The sequence below is a fragment of the Schistocerca nitens genome, chromosome 10, assembly GCF_023898315.1.
Source record: "Schistocerca nitens isolate TAMUIC-IGC-003100 chromosome 10, iqSchNite1.1, whole genome shotgun sequence".
NCBI lineage: Eukaryota > Metazoa > Arthropoda > Insecta > Orthoptera > Acrididae > Schistocerca > Schistocerca nitens.
In genome coordinates, this window is record NC_064623.1 from 115,321,930 (window position 1) to 115,348,561 (window position 26,632).

Sequence of the window (26,632 nt, forward strand, 5' to 3'; positions counted from 1 at the left end):
GTAGGGAACTTGATAGCCTTAAGGAACTCTAAGTGTATGTGCACCACAAATTAGATCCCAGCACTATAATTAATGAGGAGACTGCGAGCAACAAAAATTGTTTTTTTAATATCTTTGATGATGTGTTACTCTAATGATCTCACTTAGAACTGCTGCCTTCATGTCACTCATTTATCACACTTCAGTTTGTTTCAAAACTATTTCTACATGAAATTATTTCTACATGAATGGATACTGGTTTTTGGGGTGCCCATATGACCCTTCGTAAAAAATGTGTGTCTAGCTTTCCTAGTTTGCCTGACAGAATTTTATTGGCTGAAGATTGTCTCATGTTATTATGCATAAATATAACTGATGACTGGGTATCGCCAACCTGAGCACAGTACTCTTTTCTTTGGTGCTTTTTAACAAAGATTTGATGGTTTGCTAATAATTTTTAATTGCTGTCCTTGTAATTTTTGCTCTCACTGATTTTATGTGCAAGGAGATCCCACTGAGATTATTATTTGCCTATGTACTTTCATCAGTTTTGATTATTGTGTGAAATATATTTTGGTTTTTCATTCTAAAAAATGAGGCCAAAGATTGCAGTCATGCTACTCTGAATGCGCATGCTCCTGTGTAGCAGCTCTTGGCAGCTTTTTCACTAATGGTTTTATGATTTATTCCTATGGTTTTATTGTATGACTTCAAATTTGAATCCCTGTGCTTGTGTTAAAATATTTTTTTTATAAAATAACCTCTTCCCTCCATACATTGTATCCCTGACTATAGTTTGAATTGCATAGCCTGTATAAGCTACTATTATGATTCGTTATTGCCTTTTAATACATATTTATTTAATGTATTGCACTGTACTATGTAGTTTGTCCTATTAATGCTTTGAAGTTTGATGATATTTGTTGTCATACATGGCTAATTGTAGCCTTTTTGTTACTTTCTGTAATGTTTCCTGTATTTGACATTGTCTGTTGTGTTAAGTTCAGCACACCATCTGGTGGGATTTTAGTTTACTTCACTCTGGTTAGCATGATTTGTTCAATGTAGTTTTCATGTTCAACCACTGCACTTTACTTCTTTTCTCCGTGAAATGTTATGCACTATATGCCAGTGCTTACACAACTTTCTTATAGTACACTGTTATGTATTCTGTAAATTTGTCTGTCACTTATTTTGCCTTAATGTGTGGGTCTTGCAATATTTTTTGCTCATGATGTATGTATTTTTTAGCAGAGTCTCTGGTGATGGACCGCATCTGAAATGCATTTCTATAGAACTCCCAAGATCTGTTATTAGCAACCACTCAGCATAGCATATGTTTATTGGATCTTTCCCAGCATATTAACTCATAATATTCTTCTCAAGCCTGCAGCTGGACCATGCAATCATCTGGACACAGTATAAATCAGTTCTGGTGAGATCAGCAAACAGCATTCTCACCTGAAGATGGCAGTGAGGTAAGATAGTGGAAATATTTTCTAGATGATTGCACAATCTGGCTGCAAAAATGAGAAAAATATCATCATACTATTGTCTGCAAATTTATTAATATACAATGGGAACAGCAAGCACACCATGCCTCTTCTCGTCCTATGTCAGTCTACGTAGTGAGTCAACTTTTTTCCTCCATTTTTGACATACTCAAGGAAAAGTGTGCACTCTTTACATTTGGCGTTAGTCTTAAACCACTTCTACATCAACACCTACATACACACTCCATAAACCACCATACGGTGCATGGCAAAGGTTACATTATGCCACTACTAGTCATTCCACTCACACATAGAGCATGGGAAAAACAACTGCCTATATCCTTACATATGAGCCCTAATTTCTCTTACCTCAGTTTCATGATCATTATGTGAAATGTAAATTGGCAGCAGTAGAATCACTCTACAGTCACCTTCAAATGCTGGTTCTGTAAGTTTTCTCATTCGTGTTTCCACAAAAAGAGCATTGTCTTCCATCCAGAGATTCTTACTTGACTTCATGAAGCATCTTGATAATACTCAAATGTTGACTGAATCTATCAGTAATAATTCTAACAGCCTGCCAAGGAATTGCTTCAGTGTCTTAGCAGTACTCAAGAATGGGCCAAACCAGTGTTCTATATGCAACCACCTTTATAGATGAGCTACACTTTCCTCAAATTCTCCCAACAAACCTAAGTTAACCGTTCATGTTCCCTACTATTGCTCATTTCATTTCACATCATTATGCAATTACACACAGATATTTAATGCACAAGATTGTTATGGACAGTTCACTGCTGATGCTGTATTTGAACATTACAGGATTGTTTTTCCTGTTCATGCACATTAACTAACTGTTTTCTGCTTTTAGAGCTAGCTGCCGTTCTGCACAGTGACAAGAAATTTTGTCAAGTCATCTTTTATTCTCTTGCAGTCAACCAATGATGAACCTTCCCATACATCACAGCTTCATCAGAAAATGGTTGTGGATTGCTGCTCACCCTGTCCTTCATTTTTGTATAAGTGGCAATAAAACAGCTTCCATTTAAAGGCCATACGGCCCAGAATCAGTATGTCAATCAGGCAAAATTGTCGTGAGCATTGAGACACTCATCCCACCAACACACCAGGTTGAAGATATCTGTTTGGAACAACACCATGTCTCGCTGTGTGGAGAAGTCTATAACTGCCTGCTGGCCACCCTTGTCTGACAGGAACTGTGAACCCCTTGAGGCCTTTTTTAATGGACAAAAGATACCATAATCACATCGGGAGACATTAGGGCTATAGAGCAAGTGCTCAAGTGTTTCCCACTTGAGTTGGCATAATTTCTGCATTTGTGATGTGGGGACTTGCATTAACAGGAAGCAGTAGCGCCCCTCGTCGCAGTTCATTTTCGACATACATGCTGTCCTATACAGGTTCTTCATTCTCTGATGGATGTCTATCGGTGTTTGTACTTCAGCAGCCAAGAAACGATTAACAGCAGGTTGCTCCTTTTTGGACACATTTAGTAAGAATGTCACCATAGTTCACATTTCTCCAATTACCGCAGATACCAGGTGATCAAAAAGTCAGTATAAATTTGAAAACCGAATAAATCATGGAATAATGTAGATAGAGAGGTACAAATTCATACTTGCTTGGAATGACATGGGGTTTTATTAGAACCAAAAAAATACAAAAATTCAAAAAATGTCTGATAGATGGCGCTTCATCTCATCAGAATAACAATAATTAGCATTACAAAGTAAGACAAAGCAAAGATGATGTTCTTTACAGGAAATGTTCAATCTGTCCACCATCATTCCTCAACAACAGCTGTATTTGAGGAATAATGTTGTGAGCAGCACTGTAAAGCATGTCCGGAGTTATGGTGAGGCATTGGCGTAGGATGTTGTCTTTCAGCATCCCTAGAGATGTCGGTCGATCACGATACACTTGCGACTTCAGATAACCCCAAAGCCAATAATCACACGGACTGAGGTCTGGGGACCTGGGAGGCCAAGCATGACGAAAGTGGCGGCTGAGCACACGATCATCACCAAACGATGCGCGCAAGAGATCTTTCACGCATCTAGCAATATGGGGTGGAGCACCATCCTGCATAAACATCGTACGTTCCAGCAGGTGTTTATCAGCCAGGCTGGGGATGATGCAATTCTGTAACATATCGGCATACCTCTCACCCATCACGGTAGCAGTTACAAAACCAGAATCACGCAGTTCCTCGAAGAAAAAAGGCCCGATAATGGTAGATGTGGTAAATCCAACCCATACTGTGACTTTCTTGTCATGCAATGGAGTTTCCATGACAGTTCTAGGATTTTCGGTAGCCACAATTCTACAGTTGTGGGTGTTGACAGACCCTCGGAGAATGAAATGAGCTTCGTTGGTCCATAACATGTTACTCAACCAATCGTCACCTTCTGCCATCTTTTGAAACACCCACACCGCAAATACCCTCCACTTCACTAAATCGCCAGGTAACAGTTCATGATGCCAATGGATTTCGTACGGATAGCATCAGAGGGTACGCCTGAGTGCCAATGAAACAGTAGTGTATGGAACGCCGGTGCGACATGCGAGTGCACGAGTGCTGACTTCCCCGTGCATAGACGAACCCACTACAGTCTTCATTTCTTCCTGAACTGTCTCAGCAGCATTACGCCTTGTGTTCGGTTGGCCATTACAGGGTCTATCATCTAAACAACCCATGGCTTCGAACTTCGAAATCATTCTCGCCACAGCTGCATTTGTCCGCGGACCTTTACTCGTTCAAATCCCCTTCCTATTGCGATAGGATCGTAACGCTGAACTAGCACATTCCCGATTCTGATAATACAGCTTCACTAAAAGTGCCTTTTCAGGTAACGTCAACATGCTGCAACTGTATCTGATTCTCTCTCTCTCTCATTACAGCGCATTTTATACACGATTGTCATGCGCAGTCACTGATGTTTTGCTGTCCAGCGCCATCTGTTGGAAATTTTGTGACCTAGTGTAGCAAAAAGGTGATTCACTCGTAGAGCAGACACATTTCAATTGATCATTGGTCAAATCCAGATGGTCTCATTCCCTCTTGAATTGTAATTGATGAAGTTTTTTGCTCAACGTGTGAACACATAAGGATGATCTTCTGCGAAGTTCCATTTTCAACAACATATGATGAACGATGTGCTCCAAAACACATGTGCGTGCACAAGAGTTGTACTCTTTTGGCAGAGATGCCACAGATCACCATATAGCCTACTGTAGAAATCAGACAAGCCTCAAAATCATACATTCTGTGACAAGTTGTGGATGTTTTGATTCTAATAAAACCCCATGTTATTCCAAGCATGTGTGTCAATTTTTACCTCTCTATCAACATTATTCCGTGGTTTATTAAGTTTTCAAATTTATACTGACTTTTTGATCACCTGGTACATTGGGAATACCACACCAATCCATTGTCTACATGTTTGTGCTTGTATACCATCATTGGAGTTGCGCTACAGTGGACATTGTTGTGTATGACTTCATATGCAACAGCAAGGAGAGGTGGGCTACAATTGTTGTTGTAGGAAAGCTAGATAGGAGCAGAAATGATTGGTGAACAAGTTAACACAACAAACACAAGATTTACTTAATTTGTATTTCTCCAAGTGAAAGAGGACTCACTACAAATAAAGCAACAAGAGGTAGAGTCCAGCTCATCCAAAGCAACAAGGACGAGGCTCTCTGAACATAAGCACGAACAATGGTGTCAGAGTCACGGCTAGGAGACTTCTTCATGGCATCACATAGTGAAGAAGCTCCAAGCAGGAGTGGGCTGAGTGATTACTGCTGGCCATCCTGTATTGTGGTGGCAGAGGGCACTAGTGATACAGAGGCATGGCTCAGCGGGCATGCACCATTGTGTCCGCCAGCGGGCATGCACCATTGTGTCCGCCAGATCCCTGACAGAAACTTGCAATTCTATTGCCAACTTCATGACACCTGTGGTGTGGCATCAATATGTGATACCACACATTCACTAATAAGCCATTATGACCACTGCCTATTGGGACGTTGGATGCCACCTTGTTGTGTTACAGGCACATGACATAGTAACAAAGGTATGTAAGCAGAGCAGACACAGATGAGGTATCACCCTAGTGAAGATGTGGGCTGCAAATGGGAAAATCCATTAAGGTAAGTGATTTTGACAATGGGCAGATTATTATTATGCTGAGCCTGTGAACAGGTATCTCAAAAATGGTAAAGCTGGTCAAATGTTCACTTGCTACTGTTGTGAGCATCTACCAAAAAAATGTAGATGGACAGTGTAACTATCACTAGGTGCTAAATGGCTGGACGTCCACAACTTGTCACAGAACGTACAATTTCGAGGCTTGTCTGCTTTCTACAGAGGATATATGGTGATCTGTGGCATCTCTGCCAAAAGAGTACAACTCTTGTGCATGCACATGTGTTTTGGAGCACATCGTTCATCATATGTTGTTGAAAATGGAACTTCGCAGCAGATCATCCTTATGTGTTCATACGTTGAGCAAAAAACTTCATCAATTACAATTCAAGAGGGAATGAGACCATCTGGATTCAACTAATGATCAATTGAAATGTGTCTGCTCTTCGAGTGAATCACCTTTTTGCTACACTAGGTCGATAGTCATCACCACAAATGCCGTCACTGGGTGAACAGTGGCTCAAAACGTGCAGCACGCCCTGGAAAAAGGCTGGTGTGAGCAGTTTATGCCTTGGGAGACATTCTCCTGTACTTGCATGGGACTTGTGGTAGTAATCGAAGACACACTCAGAGCTGCATCCCTTCATGCTTTATGTCTTTCCCCACAATGATGTCATCTTTCCGCTGTATAACTTTCTGTGTCTTGGAGCCAGAACAGTGCTACAGCGGTTTCAGGAGCATTATGGTGAACTTACACTGATGTCTCAGCGACCAAATTTACCTCATATAAATCGTACGGAAGCCATCTGGGTTGTTATCAGGTGCCGTCACCACATACGCAAATCAGTGTGTAGACAACTCATGCCACATACTTCCACAAACCTACCAGCAAACTGTCAGATCTCTGATATGCAGAATCATTGTTGTATCTTGTTTCAAAGATAGACAAACAAGCTATTAAACAGCTGATCATAATGTTTTGACTCATCAGCGTATACGAGGTGCAACACTAAAGTAATGAGACTGATTTTTTTTGCAAGATGTGGCAACCCTGTAGGCTTGTGTAGGCACAATATCTTTGACCTTGGTCTATAAGTTGCTTCTAGTCCAAGTGGCACATCGATGCAACTGCTCAGTCATGAATTGTGCTGGAATAAGTTCACATGTGTTTGTGTCTCTCGTCACGGAAATGAAACCGCATAATGTTGCACAACAGTATGCCATTTCTTTTTGCGTTAAATTGGGTGAAAACATGACAACAACTCACAGTAAGCTTCAGAAGGCTTTTGGAGAGGAGGTTCTCTCAAGAGCTCAAGTTTTTCGTTGACATAAAATGTTTAGTGAAGGCAGAATGAATGTTGAAGATGAAGACAGCAGTGGATGACCATCAACCTCACGACGGATGTCAACTTGGCCAGGGTGCGTGAACTCATACAATCTGACCAAAGATTATCTGTGAAAATGACTGCCGAAGAACTGAACATCAACTGAGAAACAGTTCATCTAATAATAACTGAAGATCTTGGTATGAGAAAGATTTGTGCAAAAATGTTCCCCAAAAACCTCACACCAAAACAGTGAGAAACAGAGAAAAATGTGGCAGCCGATCTGTTAGAACAAACGGAAATCAATCCAGAATAGTTGAGCCGTGTTATCACTGGTGATGAAAGTTGGTTTTTTCAGTACGATCCAGAGACAAAACGCCAAAGTTCGCAATGGTGCTCAAAGGGATCACCCAAACCAAAAAAAGCTCACATGTCAAAGTCAAAAGTGAAATGCATGCTTGTGTGCCTCTTTGATTCCAAGGGAATTGTTCAAAAAGAGTGGCTGCCTCCTGGACAAACAGTTAACCAATATTACTACAAAGAAATTTTAGAAAGACTTCATTAAAGAGTTCTCCATGTCCGTGCCAACATTGCTGATAATTGGATTCTGCATCACGATAATGCGCCATCCCATACTGCTCTGTTAGTACAGCAATTTTTAACCTCAAAACAAATTTCAGTACTACCACAGCCACCTTATTCACCAGATATCGCTCCATGCAACCTTTTTCTATTTCCAGGAGTCAAAACGGCAGTCAAGGGACACCATTTTCAAACAACACAAGATATCCAAAAAGCAATGACAAGGTTCTTGGAGGATATTACAGAAGATGAGTTCCAGAAATGTTACCATCAGTGCAGAAGCACTGGAAAAAATGTGTGCAATCAGAAGGGAACTACTCTGAAAGAGACAACACTAAACTTGACTAAAATGGTAAGCAACATTTTTCTTACATCAGTCTCATTACTTTAGTTTCGCATCTCGTATGCTGCAACAATGCCCTTACACAGAAACTTTTTTATCACTCCTTATAGATAGAAAATAAGGACAGTCCTATCACCCTTCCCTCAGGCACTCCCAACTATACTCTTGTGTCTGATGAACACTTGCCATAGAGAACAATGTACTGCATTCTATTACATAAGAAGTCTTTCAAACCATTCACATATCTGGGAATCTATTCTGTATGCTCATAACTTCATTAACAGACTGTAGTGGGGCACTGTGTCAAACACTTTCTGGAAAATTGATGAATATGGAATCTGCCTATTGTCCTTTATCCGTGGTTCACAGGATATTGTGTGAGAAAAGGGTAAGGCGAGTTTGGCATGAGTGATGCGTTTTAAATTAGTGCTGATTTGTGGACAGGAGCTTTTCTATCTCAAGGAAATTTATTACACTCAGACAGAGAATATCTTCAAGAATTATGTAACAAACCAATGTTAAGATATTGGTCTGTAATTTAGGGAGCCATTCTTTTACCCTTCTTATATACAGGACCCGCCTGCACTTTTCCAGCTGCTTGGGACTTTGTGCAGGACAACAGATTCATGATAAATTCAAGTTAAGTAATGGCCCAAAGCTGCAGAGGTCTCTCTGTAAAACTGAATTGGAATTTCATCCAGATCTAGTAACTTGTATGTTGTCAACTCTTTCAGTTACTTCTCTACGCCACAGATGCCTATTACTATGTCCTCCATTTCTGTAATGGTATGTTAATACCAATCTCCCATATCAATGATTTCTTAAAGTTGAAATTTAAAACTTTGACCTTCCTTCCACTGTCTTCTATTGACTCAAAAGATTGGTCAATGAATTATTGGATAGAAGCCTTCGAACTGCATAGCAACTTTACATAGGACCAGAATGTTCTGGGTTCTAGGCAAGATCTCTTGCTAGGGTACGATAGTGGTCATTATTGTGTGCTTGGCAGATCAGTCTTTTATAGACACATGAATTTCTACTAACTTTTCCCTGTCATCATTTGCGTGTTCTTTTACAAACAGAGAGTGCAACAGTCTCTGCTTCCTCAGCAATCAAACTATTTCATATCTTGTATTAAGGACACTCAAACAGAATATAGTTGTTATGTAAAAGAGCAATAAGTAGGCATAGAGAACCATGTTATTGTGCACCCATTAAATTTTGGGCCTGCAGCTATGTAAACTCTATTTCTTCTTCTTCTTCTTATATTTCAGCCATATAAATTCCAGCAATCTTCTGAGTGAACCAACAGACTGAAGCTATATTACACATTCTACACAACTGATAAAAAGGTGCCAGTGACATTGACTGGTGGCAAAGAGTATGCATAAATTGAATCTGTGGCTACACAGTTGATCGATGTTGGGATGCTGATGTTGTGGCGATAAGCAGAAGTGGTTGTTCCAGGCTGACACATGCACAACAACATTTAGGTAACATTTTTGTTAACAACTTAAAAATCTCAACTGAGGCATCAAATTAAGAGGTGGACTCCCAGTTCACATCTACAATTCTGTGACACAACGTATTAGAACAGCAATATATGGCCCTTAAAAAAGAAAAAAACTGTACATCATAACTTCTACTGAAATTTACAAAATTTAACTCAAATAAAAGAAGTACCCTGAAGATCCCAGGTCTATGATGCCATTTACATTTTCTTTAAAACAATTACATTACACACATTGTGTAAGTACATAGGCCACCTACTTGCAGTTATTATCACACTGCAGAATCTTCATTACTCCAAGCACTCAGACTACTATGATTTTAAAACTCCACAGTGGTCCTTCCAAAAAATCTGCCCCAAATAGCAATCACCAGAAGTTTGAGGAAATGCTCCTTAGTCTAAATGGAGTCACCAAAAAATAAGCAATAGCCAAAACATTAACAATAAAGATGGCTACCAATTATCACAGTTGCCCTTGATGAAAACTGCAACTACCACCATCCAACTGGCAACACGAATTGACATAGAGCCTATGACTATTAGTCAATAATGAATAGAAAGCTATTTGTACAAACTAAAAAACACACAATTAGATTTGAGCTAGACAATAGCACGTATCATAGTCCAGATCACTGTACAGTTTATTACAGGCATTATTTAACAAAGTTTATAGAACATCTGTAAACCAATTCTACTGCCACACAATCAGTTTCTGGCTAGCCAAGACTAATTCATTTGATATAACTGTTTTCCATTTCATATAAGGTGATATGAGCTGATACCAACCCTAGGTAATATGTCAGGAGTGAATTCAGCCGATGAGTCCAATTACTTGCTAGGTTGATGCATGTGGCACTAAACCCACACACTGCAGTGTGACAGCAGATGGTGTTTACTTGCTGTGCTCGGAAAATTGTGTGGCCCAATGTAAGCACCTGTGGTGTCCCACCAGTTACAGCCAGTGTGTATACTTCTCTTGCAGTGCTCACAGCAGGGTGTGCCAGAGTCATTCGGTAATTGTTCAAATGGCTTGGTGGCATGAAAATTGAACTGTCACAGATGTGTCATTATGAGCTGCACTGCAGAGGCACCTTTATGAATTTATTTAATTGAAGTGCTGGATTTCATGATTCACCTAGGCTGAAACTGCTATTCCTGTTAATTAAATTCTTTGCCAAACAAATCTGAACTGTTTCTTTCACATTTGAGTCCCAATAAGATGAAGTTGACAATAATTCAATTTGTGTGTTTAAAAGGATAGAATGAGTGCTTTAGTTTCAGTCTATTGGCTCACCTTGAAGATGCCCAAAAGGTATATGCAGGGTGTATTATGTGGACAAGGAAAAAAATTCCTAGATTTCCCGGATAAAAAATACTCTTTTTCCTGGGTAAAAATACACTATTTCCATGTTGACAGCATACTTTCCCACAGAACTGTAAAACTTATAAATCCTTTGAATGGTTAACATTTTATACATCATCGGCATAGAACTTTCTGCTGCCACTTTAGAAAACAACACGGAAAAAAAAGTATGCTGATGTGCAGCAACATGTATGCTGAATATTTTCATATTTAGATATGTTGCATATTTTTGTAATTATGAGAGTATAAATTCGAATTTCACCAAACACAGCATTATAGTTTCCAAAGCATTGAAATTGAGATTGCTATGCCCTTTTGTATGCCAATCATAGCTCTTGTCACATGATCTCTCCAGCTGATGATGCCAGATATTCAGAGCATAGGACGCTTGATATAATCAGCCAATAGCAACATCACTGTTAGGTAGTGCGAACACACAAGCAGGAAAAGTTGGTTGTTTAAATTAATATACATAGCTTAGATACAAGAAAAGCTAAGGTTTCATATATAATATTGGTCTTTTTCTGTGTGTTACACTTTAAGATACATCACACAATGTTCCAGTAAAATTTAAAATAGTACCATAAATGTCTGGTCCTATGGACTCGAAATTCTTCTAAGTGGCTGGTTCTCAAAGTGTTCAGTTTTAAACAAGAGTCAAATGCTCTGTGATTTAAGAAATTCATCACACATTCTCACACATAACATAATTCATCTTGCATAAAAGGAAAATAATGCTTTTTAAACCACGATTCATGATATTTTCCTGAGACCTGTTTAGAAATAGTTTCATTTCAGCAGTTGCCAGAGAGCACCTGAAAACAAGTGCTACTGTGCTTGTGCAGCTATGGTGGCATAGGAGGCCCATATGTTCATAGGTATAAAGCATTAACATATCTTACATTATGTAAAAAAAAAAAAAAAAAAAAAAAAAAAAAAAAAAAAAAAAAAAACAGGACATCAGAGGATACTCCAAAAGCACCAGAATTTTGTAAACCATACTAAAATGTATATTTCTGATTGAAGCATACATTCATAAGTCTAGAGTCAGAATGAAGTAGGCTCCAACCTGTTATTAAGCTTTTCAGTGTGATGTTTTAGATGTAAATTTTCTTGGAGTACCAGAACTGTACTATCTCATGTTTGGTTCTTTATTATGGCAAAATACCAAATGTGCCAGAAGATGAAAACTTGCAAGAGAAATTCAGTGAACAGTTGGAACTAGCCTATACTGTGGAATGAAAAGATTCATTTAAAATAAATTGACTACCTCAGTGGAAAAGATTAATAAAAGCCAAATTTCCACAGCAAACTGTCAAAGATAACTTCATTGTTCTGCTAGGTGATTATTGTGTGACCACTAAAAACATGGAAATAAAATAAAATCAGAAAACTTTAGCCAATAACATTTCTCAGCCTTCAACTGCTATGAGCAGGCATGTATCTGGCAGCTTGGGTGCACCAGAAAAATTTTTGTGGCTAGCAGCTGGCTTTAAGTAGCCAGAAGGGGGAAGAAGTACTGCTCATATGCAACTAAACTGCACATGTGCAAGAACCTGCTGACAGCTGCTCAAATAAACCTAATGTAAACAGTTGTGAAGCAGTTTGTTGTTACGAAGTAATGCATAGTCTTTGTCCTAAGGCCTTTGGCACATTTTGCTGTTGGTAGACATTTGTGTATGCATGGTGTTGTGTTGTTGTATATGGTACATTTTCTTTGCAGCTCAAGTTTTATTTTGGTATTTATCTCTTGTTTTTTATTGCTGCAGTATTATTCTGCAGTAGTGGGATATAGTAATATTCTTTGTTAGAATATCTGTTCTTACCAGTCAACATCACAAAATTTTAACTGAAATCTAAAATAATGAAACAGACCCAGAAATCCGAAAAATTCCCAGGTTTTTCCCAGTTTTCTCCTGGATGAAAAAATTCCTGGGTTTTTCCCAGTTGTCCCAGGGGGTATACACCCTCATATGGCCAAAACGTTACAACAAATAAAGTTTGTATGGTTGCACACCCAAAATTTAATGTTTTATGTCATGACATGTTTGTGCACCATGACAATATATTTTTTATATCTTTTTAAATTAATCACATGTTTTGTGTCACAACAAAATGAAGGAAGTAAATGTGGTGATGTACACAAGTACATCAGCACATAATACTACTCTGAACAAATAAGAAAATTAGTAATGACACATTGGAGTTCATTTTTCACTGGTTTGATGCAGTTTAACAAACTGTAAAACTGAGAATGGGTGTGTAAGAGGGATGATTTAAGCCCATTTACCTTCTTTAAATTTTTTATTACATATGCATACAACCATGATTATATGCTTTCAAATAATTTTAAGTGGAAAGTCTAATACATTATATAATATAGTTTGTATTATGGATCATTTTAAGCAGGAGCATACTGTATTTACTCAAATCAAAGCTGCACTCGGACCTAAGCCGCACCTGAAAAATGAGACTCGAAATCAAGAAAAAAAAAAATTCCTGAATCTAAGCCACACCTGAAATTTGAGACTCTAAATTCAAGGGGAGAGGGAAGTTTTAGACCGCACCTCCAAATCAAAACAAAGTTGGTCCATTGTAACATGAGACACAATTTAGGTTGAATGGATGAAGATACAGGTACAGTAGTTTGGTTTGAGTCATAAGCTCAGCAATTCAGCTTTACCAGGTAGCCATTGCTATGCGTCTGTATTTATATGGGTACCCTTCCTTTTTCACGTGCTTCGTCTGGTTTCAATTGAGTGCTTATTTTGCTTTGATCTGATAAGTGTAGTTCTCTTTGTTATAGGTGTTTACATCACTCTAAGCTGAAAATGCATAATTGTACTGTGTCATGCATTGTTTGTCGCATTTTGATGATGAGTGTTTACGACCTGTCGCCCCTCGCGGCATGGCTTTTGTGCGCGCTACCGTCGCTTACAATAAAAAAAGAGAGGAATTGTCTCATTAGTGAAACAATGGCAAGAGACTGCTATTTGTTATTACTTACACTGCTGCTTTCTTTGATAATGATACAGAAGAACCAAATAGTAGACTGCGTATGATAGAAGATGTTCTGAACAAGAGTTTAGCGAAAATTTTTCTCCGTTTGAAAATCTTTGCAGACGCCTCTTTAGTACATTACATTCTGCACAGAAATTAGAGTCATCTTAGATTTAAAAATCTAGTCAGTTGCCGTGCTTCATTTCTAACTGTTTCACTATTCAGCATAAGAATAAGACAAATATAAACACGATGTGATATGTATATTCTTCCGCGTTTGCTGTTGTCTCACTAGTTTCGTAGTTTATTAGGCAGATTTAAATGAGATAGCAGCAAACATGAAAGAATACATGGCATAATGTTTACATTCTTCTATCTTTTCTTTTAATTTATTTACTGACACAGAGGTTTTGGTGCCAGTATTTATCTTTGTGCCTGCAAAGCATGCCTGTGTAGCGCTACATATATTTGACGGGAGAAGTCAGTTGTGGCGGCACCTACCAACATTTTCCAGAATTTCTGCTTACTTTGCACTCAATTCTAAGCCACAGGCTGTTTTTTGGATAGCAAAAATTGGAAAAAAGGTGCGGCTTGGATTCAAGTAAATACGGTAGTTACTATAATGTAATAAAAATAAAATTTAAGGAGTGAAGGTAACTGAACAGCGGAGGCACTGAGTCACTACATAATCAAAACTGAGAACATATACACATACACGGACACACATGTCTATACAGCTACACTGTCCCAGCTGGCCACACAGTGCTGACAATGCAGCTCTGCTCCCCAACTGGTGTGAGGGGTCAGGCCAGGTGGAGCGGGCGAAGGGAGGCCAGAGGCAGGAGGCAAGTGGGAGGGTCGAAGGAGGCAGGTGACAGCTAGAGGGAGTGAGGCGGGTACACGGGACAGGAATGTGGCAGGAGCACCTGCAGTTCAGTGCACAATGACATGCAGGAGTGTGCTGGGAGGCGGAAATGCAACAGAGGAAGGGGAGGGCACAGGTGTGGGTGCAGCTGCACGGATGGAGAGAGTCCTGGCCTCAGTCTAGGCTACCAGAGCGCAATTTCATTTTTGTGACAATGTAGTTGAGGATTTATTGCCATATGTTAACTTACAAATAAACAGGTACAAAATCCAGAGATGGAGAAAGCCACACCTGCTCGTATTGCAGCTACCAAGAGTTCTGCGTTGTCCCTCGGAGAATGTGCGGGAGCTGCCCAGACCTGTGCTGCCAGTTTTGCAAAGTCATTTATTTTATTCTTCACTAGTGATGAGTGGTTTTGTACACACAAATCTTTGTACACTGTTAAAAATTTTGTCACTGTCCGCACAGCCATTCTGGTTAAAGATGACGGGTATATGCATATCTGCTCCAAGAATGTCAATGCTAATGCAATCACATCTTCACTCAAGGATGGCTGAAACAGGAAAAAAAGTATGTTGAAATGTAATACCCCAGCCTGGTTATAATGCAGTATATGACACAAATAATTAGAATAGCATCTGATATGCGCATTTCGATTTATAGTTTGTCTTTTTTGGATTTAGTCATTGTTGTATGGTGTTGAGTAGATAAAGGACACTTATGACTGCTGTTTAAAGGATTTTGCTTCATTTTATAGTTAGATTTTGTAATTTGTGAATTTAATAACACCTAATTAAATTATGCAAGTTTGGGCACTCTGTTGTTTACATAATATAAATTCTAAAACTGAACATAAATTGTGACTTTTATATAAAATCAAAATTCATTGTAAATTTCATGGATTATTAAATCATTTTATGCATGTGAAGCCCGATATTAACAGAATAATTAATGACATTTCAGAAAATGAGAACCAATATACCATATTTGAATTTTAAGCACTCTTTTTGAAGACTGTAATAAAAAATATAAATTTCCAAGGAAATATGATGAATCAGGCAATGTGCAGAATAAATATTAATGTAAAATTATTGTAAAAATATAAAGTTAAATTTTAAATAAACTAAACAGCAATGTTATGTTTCGAGCTGATTGTAATACTTTTATAAATATGAATGTGCCAGAGGCTATGAGACTTTTTTGTGACGTTGGACTGAAATGGTGATGACTGACTGGAATCCAGGACCATTACATACTACCACCAAAGTGTAGAATTTCAGTTATATCTCTGGCGTTGCGGCTTCCAACACTGGCATGTGGTGATGTTATACAGCACTTGTCTTATGAAAACAATCACAATGCTGTGTTAATTCTATCTAGGATTATGAATGCTGAATATACTTTAATGAATAAACATACAGGATCACATATTTTCACAATAAAATATACTTCGTGAACAGGACAGCCATGTTTTACAAGGGGCAGTCCTAGTAGTGGTGATGCTCATGTACCGGGTGATCAAAAAGTCACGGAATAATGTAGATAGAGAGGTACAAACTGACATACATGCTTGGAATGACATGGGAATTTATTAGAACGAAAAAATTACAAAAGTTCAAAAAATGCCCGACAGATGGCGCTTCATCTCATCAGAATAACAATAATTACATAACAAAGTAAGACAAAGCAAAGATGATTTTTTACAGGAAATGCTTAATATGTCCACCATCATTCCTCCACAATAGCTGCAGTCGAGGAATAATGTTGTGAACAGCACTGTAAAGATTGTCTGGAGTTATGGTGAGGCATTGGCATCGGATGTTGTCTTTCAGCATCCTTAGAGATGTCGGTCGATCACGATACACTTGCGACTTCAGGTAACCCCAAAGCCAATAATCGCACAGACTGATGTCTGGGGACCTGGGAGGCCAAGCATGATGAAAGTGGCATCTGAGCACACGATCACCACCAACCGACACACGCAAGAGATCTTTCACGCATCTAGCAATATGGGGTGGAGCACTATCGTGCATAAACATAGTACGTTACAGCAGGTGTTTATCAGTCAGGCTGGGGATGATGCGATTCTGTAACATATCAGCGTACCTCTCACCCATCACAGTAGCAGTTACAAAACCAGAATCATGCATTTCCTTGAAGAAAAAAGCCATGATAACGATAGATGTGGTAAAACCAACCCATTCTGTGACTTTCTCGTCATGCAATGGAGTTTCCACGACAGTTCTAGGATTTTTGGTAGCCCAAATTCTGCAGTTGTGGGCATTGACAGACCCTCGGAGCGTGAAATGAGCTTCGTTGGTGCACAATACATTACTCAACCAATCGTCATCTTCCGCCATCTTTTGAAATGCCCACACTGCAAATGCCCTCCGCTTCACTAAATCGCCAGGTAACAGTTCATGATGCCGTTGGATTTTGTACAGATAGCATCGGAGGGTATGCCTAAGTGCCAACCAAACAGTAGTGTATGGAATGTCTCCATTTCTTCCTGAACTGTCTCAGCAGCATTACGCCTTGTGCTCGGTCAGCCACTATGGGGTCTATCGTCTAAACAACCTGTGGCTTCAAACTTCGAAATCATTCTCGTCACAGCTGCATTTGTCAACGGACCTTTACTCCTTCAAATCCCCTTCCTATGGCGATAGGATTGTAACGCTGAACTAGCACATTCCCCATTCTGATAATACAGCTTCACTAAAAGCACCTTTCCAGGTAATGTCAACATGCTGCGACTGCTGGCACATCTGATTCTTTCTCTCATTATAGCTCCTTTTATATACGAGTGTCATGCGCAGTCACTGACATTTTGCTGTCCAGCGCCATCTGTCAGACATTTTGTGAACTTTGTTCTTTTTTTTTTTGGTTCTAATAAAACTCCATGTCATTCCAAGCATGTGTGTCAATTTTTACCTCTCTATCTACATTATTCCGTGGTTTATTAAGTTTTCAAATTTATACTGACTTTTTGATCACCCAGTGCTTCATGTCAAATGGAAGCAAGAAATGAGTGAAACTAAGAAAATATTTACCAGTTCTGTGTCTAATAAAATACAGGCAAATAATAATACAAAACATGAGAGTTATATAAATGAAAAGGCACTATGTGACAATAAAAAGCCATAGCTGCTCACCAGAAACAAGCTTGCCACAAAAGAAAACTATCTTTCAGTCTAAAATTTCTGGAAATTAAGAACAGTTTCTTCCTGAGAGAAAGAAAAGATTCAAATACAACAACAGGAGAGAGTACATGAAAACACTAAAAACCACAGATTAGGAAAAAGGCAATGGGGAAACTGAAGCAATAATGAGATACAGCACCCATTCATTTTATCTTTTACTCCATTCAGGAACCTGTGATTTACTTCCTGATTTTTATTGACCTATTGGTTCCCTCAGTATCATTGCTGAGACTATAAAAATAGAATCTAATTGTTATATCTCCCATTATTTCACCTTCTTGTGTCTCCCACGAAGTGACTATCCTGCTCCTATTTTAGTTATACTCTCACTCATTGTCTTTCTCTAGTTTCTGTCCCCCCCTCCCCAACAAATGAACAATTTTAGAGGTACAAGAGCTTGAGATTCAATTTGTTATTCTGAGTATATATGTACTTACAACAAGGCCACTCTGCACAATTCCATGACACAACATCAGCCTAAAATTGTCTATGTCATTTACGCTGATTGCAGCATTATTAGAACCCTTAATAAGCTCATCTGTGGGTATGGTTCTGCCATCCCATGTTGGCAGCAGACATCTGAAAGAGAGATTTGAGTAACTAAACACCATTACTTCATTTACAATATTTTAAATGAGTATGACATATACCAATACACAACTAATTCAGAGTCAGCTGTTATAATAATAATATTAATAATAATAATGTTTATTTGTCCATGTTAACTTTGCAGTCTTGGACATCATCATTTTTTGTACAATTATATCAATATCATGTCATTCCAAGAATGAATATATACATCAAGTAGCACATTGTATATCATTCCATGCAATAATGTTATAAACACATTAGCACATTATATATCCCTCCATACATATAATGATTATATACATCAAATTAGCCAATTATATCAATACCACCACTAATATACTGCAGTATGTAAAAGAATAAACTAGCAGTACTGCACCTCAGAATTCTTTTAATGAGTATAAACATCTTTCTATTAACAAATTTTTCAATTTTCCCTTGAAAAGATTGCCTTGGAGTTGCTTTATATTTTTTGGCGACTTATTATAGAATTGTCTCCCAGTTACATACGGACTGTGGTCTGTAGCTTTCTTCTTAGTCCGTATCCTATGATAGTCACTTTTTGCTCGAGTATTGTAATTATGGGTGTCACTGTTCATTACACTATTTTCCTCATTCTCTTTTACAAACATTATGGTCTTAAACACATACAATGAGTACACCGTCAGTAATTTATAATTTTTGAAATAGTCCCTACAGGACTGGCGTTTGCTTATATTAGCAATTATCCTAACTGCTCTCTTTTGAAGCCCAAAAATGCGATCCATATAGACAGTGGGTGCCCCACCCTAGACCTCAGTCCCATATTGCAGATGTGAGTGTATTAACCCATAATACACTTGTTTAAGGACAAGGGGAGCTATTATATTTGCAAGACGTTTTAGTAAGTAAATATTATTAGAGACCTTTTTACAGGTGCAGCCGATATGCTCTTTCCAAGTGAGATGTTCATCAATCAATATGCCTAAAAACTTATGTTTGTCAGATGCTTCAACTGTAGAAAGTGATTGAGTATGAGTATTATTAAAATGTAACAAGAACTTTATTACAACAGTCTTGTCCTTATTCAGTGTAAGCTTATTCACTGTTAGATATTCTGTGATCATTTCAAAGTTCTCTTTGTTGCTTTGGAATGCTGCCCACTCTGTACAGTCCCAGCTAATAAAAGATGTATCATCAGCATAGTTCACTAGTTTGGAGTTTTGTGGCTGTGTTATATCATTAATATATACTATAAACAAGAATGGTCCAAGTATACTTCCTTGGGGAACTCCACAATTGAGTGTTCTGTATGCTGACTTTACTGTTTGGATCTTACTTTCATTCTTATAATTTAGTTTTGTGCAAATGGTTCCCTCTTCTTTGGAGGATAAAATAATTTTGTGTGGCACAGAGGGTGAGAAAGAGAAAACATTTCAGTGTGTTTTGTGATCTTGATCATAAGTATGTAGTAAAGTTCCCAGTGCAGCAGGGTTCTTCTCCAACTTGAAATGGAAGAGTACATTGTATCACATTCATTTTAATGAAGAACAATCCACCACTTTAGTATACAGTATGACCCCTCTAGTCAGTTCTCCATTACGTAACACTAGCTGGCAATTTAATCTAATCGACACATGAGCAACTACAAAGTATTTTTAGACTTTGCTTGCATTGTATATTTATTCATTTATAAAATATGATTTGTTTCATTTACTTTTCACAAACATAAAATACATGTTTGATAATTTTCTTCCTACATACTTAATGAGCAGAATAGCATTTCCTGTATTGACTGACAGTTCACTCTGTCGCAGTAATAATTGTCAATTTTCAAAGTCAAATTTAATTATGTTTACATGTGAAAGATCCTGTCATTCTGTTACATTCTTGAAGTTCTACTCAGATTTTATACATTAAAATCTGAAGTATATCACATACACATTCATTTTCAATAATTACTGAAAGATTTGCAAAATAATTACTATCAGTAACTGGAGATAACTAAAATTCTATTATTCTCAAAAACTGTTCATGAAAATGTTGGTGTTGTATCACTAAGGTCGAATTAAAGTCGTTTACAGTTAATGGCATGTACATGAAAATGATCCCCATGTAAAAATTTAAATCATAGTATAAACAGATTCTTCTTATGAATTGGCTGATGTTGGACAGAAAATGGGTCGATTGGTTGGCTGGTTTGGGGAAGCAGACCAAACAGTGAGGTCATCTGACCCATCGGATCAGGGAAGGATGGGGAGGCAAGTCAGACACGCCCTTTCAAAAGGGCCATCCCAACATTTGCCTGAGGCAATTTAGGGAAATCATGGAAAAACTAAATCAGGATGGCCAGATGCGGGTTTGAACCATTGCCCTCCCGAATGCGAGTCCAGTGTGCTAACAACTGCGCCACCTCACTCAGTAAGATATTGAGAGAAGAGTCTGTTGCAGCATGCTAGCTGGTGACACAGGAAGGTAAGCCAGATTCAGGTTGAATCCGTGTAGTGGATTGACAATGGTGAGCTGCTACACTGATCAACTTGAATGTGGGTTACAGGCAGTCTCCCATGCTTATTTAAGCAAATGCTGGGCTGGTCACCAAATTCCGCCTCAGGGAAAACAATACACAAACAGTTAAAATATGGTGGTACTCAGAAGAAAGTCTACATGATTCACAGAGAGTTGGGGGACATGACTTCCCCTCCTCAGGTTACCTTGACAACTGTGGCATCAGGAAGGGCATCTTGTCAAAGAGGTAAATAACAAAATATAACATTAGCCAAATCTTGAAAAGCAGACTCCATATTAAAGGCAATAAACGTTAGGTAAAATAAAGATTATTTGGAAAGGAATTAATAACATGATGGCAGATACTTGGAAGTAAAATTCACTTATCATAATGTGTATTTGAAAATAACTGCTAACAGTTCCTTTTATTTTATCTCAAAGTGTGACAGAATGTACTGCAAATGATGTCACAGCAGATATTTGTAACATCTGCATAATAACTTATCCCATCATTCTTTGCAAACCCTCTTTTTAATTACATTGATGGAACACAGCACCAAAAAATAATTAATGTAGTCTTCTCTCAGTTTCAGTAATCAGGTTATTTAAGGACAGGTGATTGGCCCACCGCTTCCAATTGCCTTGGTGGGGCTGCCGCCACCTTATCGTCCAGGCACTGACGATATGCCAAATGTTCAGCATGTGGGCTTGGCCTTTCCTCCACACCCCTATATGTGGTTTAACTGCCAGCACCAGTTAAGTGGGGATAAATGGGAAAGAAAAGAAAAAGGATGGGCTAGGGATAGGAAAAGGATCACACTTGGTCTGGCTCCCCCCCTTCGACCTGTCCGGCATGGGTGACCCTGCCAGTAGCTACACTACCACCGACATAGCCCTCTGGATCCAGAGCACGTAAACCTCCTCACCCGCACGGACAGTGCTACGTTAAGGCGGTGTCCCCTGAGTTGAGTGATGAAATTTTGGGAATAAATTTGTCTAGGTAACATATTTAAAAGACCAACATTGCAAGATCACAGGTTAATGTAAACATGATAAGAGATTGTTCCACTGTAACTGTCAGAATGCTGAACGCAAGCATGCCTACATGTGTTGTGGAGATGCTGGATGTCAGTTTATGGAATGGAGTTCCATGCCTGTCCCTCTCGGTCGTTCAATACAGCGATGATTAATTCTGGCTGTCCCTCATGTGCTCAAATGTAGACAGGCCTGGTGATTGAGCAGGCCAAGGCATCAAGTTGAAACTCTGTAGACCTGTTGGGTTACAACAGTGGTATCTGGGCAAGTGTTAGCCTGCTGGAAAACACCTCTTGGAATGTTCTTCCTGAATAGCAGAACAGCAAGTTGAATCACCAGACTGACATACAAAACTGCTGTCAGGATATGTGGGATAACCATGAGAGTGCTCCTGCTGCCATAGAAAATCACATCACAGACCAAAACGCCAGGTGTAGGTGCAGTGTGTCTAGCAAGCAGACAGGTTGGCTGCAGGCCCTCAGTTGGCCTACTTCTAATCAACACTAATCAACAACTAATTTTTCCCGAGGGCATGCAGCTTTACTGTATGGTTAAATGATGATGGTGTCCTCTTGGGTAAAATATTCTGGAGGTAAAATAGTCCCCCATTTGGATCTCCGGGCATGGACTACTCAGGAGGACGTCGTTATCAGGAGAAAGAAAACTGGCGTTCTACAGATCGGAGCGTGGAATGTCAGATCCCTTAATCGGGCAGGTAGGCTAGAAAATTTAAAAAGGGAAATGGATAGGTTAAAGTTAGATATAGTGGGAATTAGTGAAGTTCGGTGGCAGGAGGAATGAGACTTTGGTCAGGAGAATACAGGGTTATAAATACAAAATCAAATAGGGGTAATGCAGGAGTAGGTTTAATGATGAATAAAAAAATAGGAGTGGGGGTAAGCTACTACAAACAGCATAGTGAACGCATTATTGTGAACAACATAGACACGAAGCCCATGCCTACTACAGTAGTACAAGTTTATATACCAAATAGATCTGCAGATGACGAAGAATTTGAAGAAATGTATGATGAAATAAAAGAAATTATTCAGATAGTGAAGGGAGATGAAAATTTAATAGTCATGGGTGACTGGAATTCAGTAGTAGGAAAAGGGAAACAAGGAAATGTAGTAGGTGAATATGGATTGGGGGTAAGAAATGAAAGAGGAAGCCGTCTGGTAGAATTTTGCACAGAGCATAACTTAATCATAGCTAACACTTGGTTCAAGAATCATAAAAGAAGGTTGTATACATGGATGAAGCGTGGAGATACTGACAGTTTTCAGATAGATTATATAATGGTAAGACAGAGATTTAGGAACCAAGTTTTAAATTGTAAGATAGTTCCAGGGGCAGATGTGGACTCTGATCACAATCTATTGGTTATGAACTGTAGATTAAAGTCCGTAGCTCGTGGTCTTGCGGTAGCGTTCTCGCTTCCTGCGCAAGGGGTCCCGGGTTCGATTCCCGGCGGGGTCAGAGATTTTCTCTACCTCGTGATGACTGGGTGTTGTGTGTTCATCATCATCATTTCATCATCATTGACGTGTAAGTCGCCAAAGTGGCGTCAACTAAAAAGGACTTGCGATACGGCGGCCGAACTTCCCCGCAAGGGGCCTCCCGGCCAACAATGCCATACGATCATTTCATTTCATTTTGTAGATTAAAACTGAAGAAACTGCAAAAAGGTGGGAATTTAAGGAGATGGGAACTCAATAAACTGACTAAACCAGAGGTTGTACAGAGTTTCAGGGAGAGCATAAGGGAACAATTGATAAGAATGGGGGAAAGAAATACAGTAGAAGAAGAATGGGTAGCTTTGAGGGGTGAAGTAGTGAAGGCAGCAGAGGATAGAGTAGATAAAAAGATGAGGGCTAGTAGAAATCCTTGGGTAACAGAAGATATATTGAATTTAATTGCTGAAAGGAGAAAATATAAAAATGCAGTAAATGAAGCAGGCAAAAAGGAATACAAACGTCTCAAAAATGAGATCGACAGGAAGTGCAAAATGGCTAAGCAGGGATGGCTTGAGGACAGATTTAAGGATGTAGAGGCTTATCTCACTAGGGGTAAGATAGATACTGCCTACAGGAATAAGGAGACCTTTGGAGAAAAGAGAAGCACTTGTATGAATATCAAGAGCTCAGATGGAAACCCAGTTCCAAGCAAAGAAGGGAAAGCAGAAAGGTGGGAGTGTAGAGGGTCTATAAAAGGGCAATGTACTTGAGGACAATATTATGGAAAAGGAAGAGGATATAGATGAAGATGAAATGGGAGATATGATACTGCTTAAGCGTTTGACAGAACACTGAAAGACCTCAGTCGAAACAAGGCCCCAAGAGTAGACAACATTCCATAAGAACTACTGATAGCCTTGGGAGAGACAGCCCTGACAAAACTCTACCATCTGGTGAGCAAGATGTATGAGACAGGCGAAATACCCTCAGACTTGAAGAAGAATATAATAATTCCAATCCCAAAGAAAGCAGGAGTTGAAAGATGTGAAAATTACCAAACTATCAGTTTAATAAGTCATGGCTGCAAAATACTAATGCGAATTCTTTACAGACAAATGGAGAAACTAGTAGAAGCCGACCTCAGGGAAGATCACTTTGGATTCTGTAGAAATACTGGAACACGTGAGGCAATACTGACCTTACGACTTATCTTAGAAGCTAGAATAAGGAAAGGCAAACCTACATTTCTAGCATTTGTAGACTTAGAGAAAGCTTTTGACAACGTTAACTGGAATACTCTCTTTCAAATTCTGAAGGTGGCAGGGGTAAAATACAGGGAGCGAAAGGCTATTTACAATTTTTACAGAAACCAGATGGCAATTATAAGAGTCGAGGGACATGAAAGAGAAGCAGTGGCTGGGAAGGGAGTGAGACAGGGTTGTAGCCTCTCCCCGATGTAATTCAATCTGTATATTGAGCAAGCAGTAAAGGAAACAAAAGAAAAATTCGGAGTAGGTATTAAAATCAATGGAGAAGAAATAAAAACTTTGAGGTTCGCTGATGACATTGTAATCCTGTCAGAAACAGCAAAGGACTTGGAAGGGCAGTTGAACGGAATGGACAGTGTCTTGGAAGGAGGATATAAGATGATCACCAACAAAAGCAAAACAAGGATAATGGAATGTAGTCAAATTAAGTCGGGTGATGCTGAGGGAATTAGATTAGGAATGAGACACTGAAAGTAGTAAAGGAGTTTTGCTATTTGGGGAGCAAAATAACTGATGAGTGTCAGGAAGTCGTTTCTGAAAGTATTTGTATGAAGTGTAGCCATGTATGGAAGTGAAACATGGACGATACATTGTTTAGACAAGAAGAGAATAGAGGCTTTCAAAATGTGGTGCAATAGAAGAATGCTGAAGATTAGATGGGTAGATCACATAACTAATGAGGAGGTATTGAATAGGATTGGGGAGAAGAGAAGTTTGTGGCACAGCTTGACTACAAGGAGGGATCAGTTGGTAGGACATGTTCTGAGGCATCAAGGGATCACCAATTTAGTATTGGAGGGCAGCGTGGAGGGTAAAAATCGTAGAGGGAGACACTAAACAGATTCAGAAGGATGTAGGTTGCAGGAGGTACTGGGAGATGAAGAAGCTTGCACAGGTTAGAGTAGCATGGAGAGCTGCATCAAACCAGTCTCTGGACTGAAGACCACAACAACAACAACTAATCAGCATGCTGCCATCACTGGCACAGAGACACAACCAGCTTTCATCAGAAAACATGACACACCTCCACACTGTCCTCCAAGAGCTCTCACTTGACATCAATTATGTTGCAAGTGACAGTGGTTTGGGGTCAATGGGATGCAGGTTACAGGGCATTTGGCTTGGAGCTGCCATTGAAGTAACTGATCTATCACACTTTGTTGTATCACAGTGGTGCCAACTGCTGCTCAAATTGCTGCTGCAGATGCAGTACATTACACCAGAGCCATACACTGAGCATGATGATTTTCCCTCTCAGTAGTACCAAGTGGCCGTCCGGAGCACGATATCCTTGTGGCTGTACATTCCTATGATCACTGCTACGAGCAATCACGTACAGTGGCTACAGTTACTAAGTCTTTCTGCAATATTTCAGAAGGAACATGCAGCTTCTCAAATCTCTGTAGCATGAACTTGTTCAATCTCAGTGAGTTGTCGATAAAGGTGTGTTTGTCACCTTAAAGGCATTCTTTACTAACGTCAACTCACTACGTCCAGTCTCAAAGGTAACTAATGCTCAGAACAGTTACAGCAGGTATTTGCAGCAAACTTGATTTGCATCAATTGCATTCTTATGTGACTGGTGCAAAATTTGAATAGACATCATCTTTAAGATGTAGAAACATGCCTGCCAACTTTCACTATATCGCACAACTCCTTCTTAGTGTTTCGATTTTTTTCCTGTCTTGTGTACAAAGTCCCACAGATCCTTCAAACAAGAAACCCTGCTGACTAGTCAGAAGAAATCACAGGTCAAATACAAGAAGGGTAGCAGAAGTGATTCACAAAACTAGTGTCCAATATCCTAGAAATCCAGTTGTTATAATGTCTTAGAACATATCCTAAGCTCAAATTTAATGAGGTATCTTGAACAGAATGATCTCCTCCATGCCAACCAGCAAGGATTCTGAAAACATCAACTGGGTGAATCCTAACTTGATTTTTGGGTAAGTTGCAGATTGTCTGA

The 26,632-nt window shown here is 39.1% G+C and overlaps 1 protein-coding gene across 2 annotated transcripts in view; it reads right to left on the minus strand.

Annotated features, from left to right (window-relative positions):
* The window catches only part of LOC126210196 (uncharacterized), a 185,989-nt gene that overhangs the window by 19,887 nt on the left and 139,470 nt on the right, over window positions 1-26,632 (minus strand). For both annotated transcript variants that reach the window (XM_049939374.1, XM_049939373.1), the window contains 2 exons: window positions 18,269-18,410; window positions 14,923-15,184 (listed from right to left, as the gene is read on the minus strand). In XM_049939374.1, the coding sequence (XP_049795331.1) occupies window positions 14,923-15,184; window positions 18,269-18,410 (404 nt within the window). The remainder of the gene's footprint in view (window positions 1-14,922; window positions 15,185-18,268; window positions 18,411-26,632) is intronic.